Below are 6,000 nucleotides of genomic sequence, written 5' to 3'. Positions count from 1 at the left end.
KTGTTTTTTTTGTATCATTTCAGTCTGTTGTGTGTAAAGAAGCATAAGCTTGCGCTGAACTGTAATGGGATCAGGGATAAAACAGCATTTGTTTCTGTAAATGAATTTACTGACTTGAACCTTCTAAGTGGTAAGATTATTCCTTGTGCTTTCTAAAATTCGCTGTATTTAATAGGTTAGCACTACATTTTTTCTTGTTCTTTTTTCTTCAGATTATCGTTTCCTGGAAGATGTAGGAAGGACAGCTGATGCTGCTGCTCGAGATGTTTCAGTGCATAGGCCAACAACAAATAAATTTGTAAGTTTTAGATTAGGAACTACAACTTTTTTCAGTTTCTGTCAGAGCCGCTCATATCTTCACAGCAGAGGAATGAACATGAACTCTGAAGTCTGTGTGGTGACCACCTCAGTGGGAATTCAAAGAAACTAAACCTCATTTCCAAACTTCTGTAATTTTATGTAAGAATTAGTATTGCTGGCTGCATCTGATGCATAGAAGAATAATATCTATGCTCTTAAAATTATTGGTATGACCATTCTTGCTGTTTGATGGCAGGTGTGTTGAGAAATTCTGACTCTTTTCTTACACCTTCACRTTTTCTTTAAGTCCAGTATTCCCATGTAAGGGGCGGGTGTTGTAGTTGCCTAAAAACTACTGCGTGCTTTGACATGTATGAGATGAGGGCAAATAGAACTCTGTAATGAATAAATCATTCCTTCATAAGGGAACAAAGAAGCAAAAGCCAACCTGCTGTGGATAGGAAGGGATTTTGATTGAAACTTCRAACTGTTTGAATCATTAAAGATGGTGTTTTCTGAAAAATCCTGTGACAAAACTGAGAAGAGCAAGATGAGGAAAGGGAGAAAAAATTAACTCTAACATCCTTTAACTCATTGATAAATCATAAAAGCTCATTGATATGTCCAAAAAAGAGAGTTGTTTTCCACTGTAAATGTAGTATTGAACTGTTCAGCTGGAGAGAATTCATGCTGATGTTTTACTGCAAAGTAAATTCACAGGGCTCCAACTTTCTGCTTAGGCTGAAATCACACGCTGTGTCTCTGTGTACTTGATAGGGGATGTTGTGGGAATGCGTGCACTGAAGATGAGATGCCACAGAGGTAGCAGCTTTTAGCCTTTGGTACTAGGCACATTTATAGAATTATACTCTTTCTGCCACCTTCAATTCCAGTTTTGTCCAAGTGGATGGAATGGTGCTTGTCCATCCCTTCTGCTAGCTGGGTTACAGTCCCAAAGCAGCTCCATGGATGGTGGTGCATCCGCAGTGGCTGTGTGTGGCTTTCGTGATATGCCTAAGCACTAAAAAGAGCTCAGATATGATGTATTTTAACCCTGGGAAAGCTTTACCTCAGAGTTTCCTCTCTTAACATTTTTTTCATCATGACTGAACAGAAAGTAAAAGGCCATACTAAATGTGGCCTTTTCTATAACTTTCCCAAAATTCCCTTGGAATGACTCTTTTTTTTTTGTTTAACTTTTGATTATGTTGTTAATTTTCAAAATTTTTTTTTTTTTTTTTTTTGTTAGATAAATTACCTGAGAAATAGAGCTCGGAGACATAATATCAACCTGAAAACTCTTCCCATTGGATTTACAAAAAGGAAAGAGAATTCAACCATCTTCAATAAGAAGTGAGTCTCTGGTCAGCTGCAGTCAGCAGTATTTGGTGTCACGGAGCAGATGACAAGGAGGGTCTGGATCCGTCCTGGGGCTGGGATCTGAGCGGGCCTGAGTGTCCAGCCGCCAGGTGTCGCTCCCTGACAAATTAACCACTGAGGTGGGAAAGCTGCCGCGGATGYTCTTGCACCTTTTCTTTTGAGAAAGCCAGATTTCTTGTTCTTTGCAGGTATTTTATTCTTGTCAGAACRTAAGGGATGGAAGAGGTTTAGAAATATGACTTTTAAAGCTCATACTTTACCGCTTCTGGCTGCCATAGAGGAAAAYGTGAAAAAATTCATGTGATGAATGGAAATCTAGGATGTTTTCTCCTCTCTTTACCCCAAATTATGCATGCATGAGGCTTTCTCCTTTCTTTAGGAAAGACCAGAGGATAGCCCCAAGCCTTGCTGGTGCCGCCACATAAGCAGAGGTTGTCTGCTTCTGAGTTTTTTTTTCTTGGCTTCATGCCCTACCCTCTATAGATACCTTAGCAGCACAAGACCAGCACAAGGTAACTGAAGCTTTGAGCTGAGCTTAACTTTTCTGGAAAATCTCCGAGATGTCAYGGATACCTGACACAACCTAAACATCCATAGGAATACAGAGTAAAAGAGTAGTCAAAGAGTTAGAGCAAGTGTAAAGAGCTCAGGCGTTCTTGGAGGACAGAAGAATAGAACAGGCAAAGAGAGTTTTTGGTCCTTCTTGGTAGGATTCTGGACATAGTACAATCCTCTGTGACAGAAATTTGCCTTGACGTAGCATGTTTTTCAGGTTTTGTTCTCTGGCAAATCTTTTTAGAGTATGTAGTGAAAGAGAGCTTTTATTTGGGGTGAATTAGTCTTTGAGCGGATTACGCATTCATGTGTTGTTTTTTCTAAGAGAAGCAGAGTTAAATCTCTGGGGCGAGGAAGGTGACTTATTGGCAAATACTCAAGGAAGTATTTTACTGCCTGGGAAAATACCTTACTTTTTTCCTCAATAAAAACAGTTGTTTCTTGAAAGTGTTAGCCTATAAGGGACTTTCAGGTCCCATCATAAAGGACTTGGTCATGTTTTCCATTCTTAAGAGGACAGGAAAGTAACCATCTGTTTCCTGCAAATGTGGTTCAAGGCTACAGAGCATGTTCTATAGTYACTACAAAAAGTAGATGCTTAGAAGTGGAGTAGAATATCACTGTAATATGTGCTTTTGTCTTGACAAGAGAGGAGGAAAAAAAAAAAAAARAARAAAGCCTGTCCTGAATTATTGCAGTACTCTCTTCAGTCTATAGTGGAATAAACCATATTGGGGCTAAAAAGCTGAAATATACTTCCTTTAAGGCAAAGAAGAAGTGTACTTGGTGATAGTGTTAGAACATCTTCCTGCTGGAAGGTTGTTTCTTCAGCTGCTAAATTCTCAGCGCTTCRTTAGATTGTATTGACGTTTGCTAAGTGTCCTACAGGTCAAAATTAGATGTTTGGACATCTTGAAAAAACAGGTGCTGGAGACAGTTMCCCCAACCACACATATCCCATCCCTTTCCTTAATATTGATAGATCCAGCCATTGCTGGGATCAGTCATTTTGTTACGGACCCGCAAGTAGCTTTTGTTCCTAAACATTATCAAAATTCCCCTGCTGTAGGGTGAGCAGTTCTGAGCTGATTCAGGGAAGAGTTTGGCTCTTGGGTCAGATACAGGCTCATCGTTTGAAATGAGGTGCCGTTKCCCACATTAAGAGTAGCATTTTTATTTGATTTGGCTGATAAAGGATATGCAATAACCACTGAACTCCCTGCACCTTCCTGTGTTCAGGTTTATGCTTTTGCATAAGAGGAAACAATCCTTGCTACAATGTGCCTTTGTTCCTTTTTAAGAAGGGAAGTATAACCTGAATATAGCAGGAAGTCCTTTTTCCCTTGGTCTTTTTTTTGTGTGGTCTTCCAGTGGCACTTTTCAGTTGGATAAGTTCTGAACCAGCTCACCGCAAAGCTTAAGCTACAGATTTAACAGCTTAAATTTGTCCGAGTACAGACTGTTGCAGTCCTGTTTCCTCTCTTGTGCTAATGCTGTTACTCGTGCAGCGTGGACTCAATTCACTGAATTAGATAAAAGCTAAGTGCTTTTTTTTTTAATTTGGTACCTTTTTCCTTCTTCTGTTATGTGGATGCCTGAGGAATCAAACCTTAGGTTTGGCTGAACCGCCACTACACTATCAACCGTTCAGCACTTATCCCATGGGACTTCATGATGCCCATTCCCCCTTTAACTCTCATACTCACCAAAAAGTTAGGCTGTGCAAAGTAGCTTTGTGCAAGGGAGCGCTTTGCACAGCCTAACTTGCCCAGGCTCTGGTGTGCCTGCCCTTCTGCACAGCTGAGCCCCTGCTCCTGCTTTTTGCCAGTGAGGATTTGTGCAGAGACTGCTCCCGAGATGGGAAGCTGCTCCACATATGTGCACAGAAAGCTGGGAACAGTCTTTCCTGATGTCCTCTTCACGCTGTCCGTGTGAGCCAAGCCATTAGGCCACACAAGGCAGGAATGAGAGTAATCCAAGAGTAGGAAGTACAAGATGTATTCTTGTGTCATCCCCTGCCCTGCCAGCTCTGGAGGACAGATCAGGGGTTGTTTGGATGAATTAAGCAGACTCTTCATTTCCTGGTTTTGGATAGTTTGTTTGCTACATTCAGTATTGTGAAAGCATACGTGCCAATGCTAGGTAACATTAGGTTTGGACTAATACGTGCCAGTGCTAGGTAACACTAGGTTTGGACTAATTTATTATCTTGGGAATGTAGCTAATTAATGCAGGGGCAAATAGAAAATGAGTCTGAGCGCAGTTTATAGTGAGCTCATACCAAGGAGACATGAGATTTAGAGGTGATGCTTTGGACATCTGTTCACAACATTTCTGGTGCGCTGCTTCGAGCGTGTTGCCTGTGGCATCCCATTTCCCAGTGCAGCTGATAGTTCCCCTCCTGGAAGCGCATTACCATAGATTTGGGATGTGCTGCTGGCAGAGGGAGCCTTTGGGAAGGGGATGACAAGTTGGGGAGACCCAGGAGCAGAGCAAACAGCGGCACTGGGCGCCCTGCTGCAACCTGGAGGTGTTGGATCACATTGTCTGCACGGGGAGAGAGGGAGAGGGACCCATTCCCTTTATCTCTGGCCTTTGATGTAGGAGCAGCCTAGGAGCAGCATCATGTGAACGACCATTAGTGTTATGGAGGTTACCTCACGGAGCCCTTAAAAATCCCCAAACAAATCTTTATCCTCAACTAGATTAATATAATTTAAATAAATTGAAGTGTTGCTGGTATTTAAAATTTACTCAGGAGTTATTTGAGCTGAATTTTGGGCTAACGTTATCCTGTTACACCTATTAAATCCGTGAGAGTTGGGTCCCGGGGTGTTTCGGTAGGTCTGCAGCTTTTCAGGAGATGAGCGCTTGCATAGAGCTCCAGAGCTGAAACCTTTCTTAACAGCTGAAATGTTTAACTCYCGTAGCAAAAGTGTGGAAACTTGCAGAATTTAAACAGGACAGGAGTTTCATTCTTTTAAGATAACTATGGTTTGGGTGACTCGGCCTTGGCAGTGTCCCTTTGATTTATGAAGGACTCTCGGTTCAAGTCCAACATGTTTAATTATTGCGGCACATATGGTTAATAAGACTTGCTGCTGCTGTGAGGCCCCTTGGTAGAAGAGCGTAAGTGTTACAAGGGAAATGCACTCTAGTTTCTTCATGGATTCTCTTGCTGTTTACTGTAACTAGGAAACATTTCAGCTCTCAGTAGAAATAATTTGGTTTTACTGTTTATACATCAAATTTCAGTTAGGAATTAGTTTAATGAAGCCTTAACTAAGTGGGAGCATCCTCTTGTGTGTGCTGCTGATGGAAGCTACAAAACTAATTATGAGCTTATTTATGAAATCAAACCAGTACATGTTCTCATATATTAATGGGGCTTTTTTTTTGTTGTTTTCACAAGGGAATCTAGTCGCTTGCTGAATATTCATTGGTTAAGAAAGTTAAGAAAGACAATAGTATTCAAAGGAGTAGATGCTGAATAGCTGGTATTTAAGTTAAAATTCAGTGCTCYAGATAAGAGTTCAGAATTTTATCGAAGTTAGAGGATTCTTCATTAAACTTCTGTATTTCCTGTTATTTCAAAATAACATAAAAATACTACACTATTTGTCTATGCTTTGATGTAAGGTAATCTCATACACTCTTTTTTCTTTAAAACCAACTCTTTTTTTTTAGAGGGTTAGTTGCTAAGTAGAAGCAAAATGGGCAGTGAATAACTGTCTTTCACAGGCTGAGCCTAAGTATTTTTGCAGA

At 40.8% G+C, this 6,000-nt stretch overlaps 1 protein-coding gene across 1 annotated transcript in view; it reads left to right on the top strand.

Moving 5' to 3' along the window:
- The window catches only part of ZNHIT6 (zinc finger HIT-type containing 6), a 31,100-nt gene that overhangs the window by 2,523 nt on the left and 22,577 nt on the right, over nt 1-6,000 (top strand). The window contains exons 2-4 of the mRNA XM_026038018.1: nt 24-130; nt 213-298; nt 1,550-1,653. Of these exons, the coding sequence (XP_025893803.1) occupies nt 24-130; nt 213-298; nt 1,550-1,653 (297 nt within the window). The remainder of the gene's footprint in view (nt 1-23; nt 131-212; nt 299-1,549; nt 1,654-6,000) is intronic.

This window comes from Nothoprocta perdicaria, unplaced genomic scaffold (genome assembly GCF_003342845.1).
Source record: "Nothoprocta perdicaria isolate Ctin4 unplaced genomic scaffold, notPer1 scaffold_20, whole genome shotgun sequence".
Lineage (NCBI taxonomy): Eukaryota > Metazoa > Chordata > Aves > Tinamiformes > Tinamidae > Nothoprocta > Nothoprocta perdicaria.
Note: the sequence above shows the minus strand (reverse complement) of the source record. Positions and strands in the feature narration are given on the sequence as shown.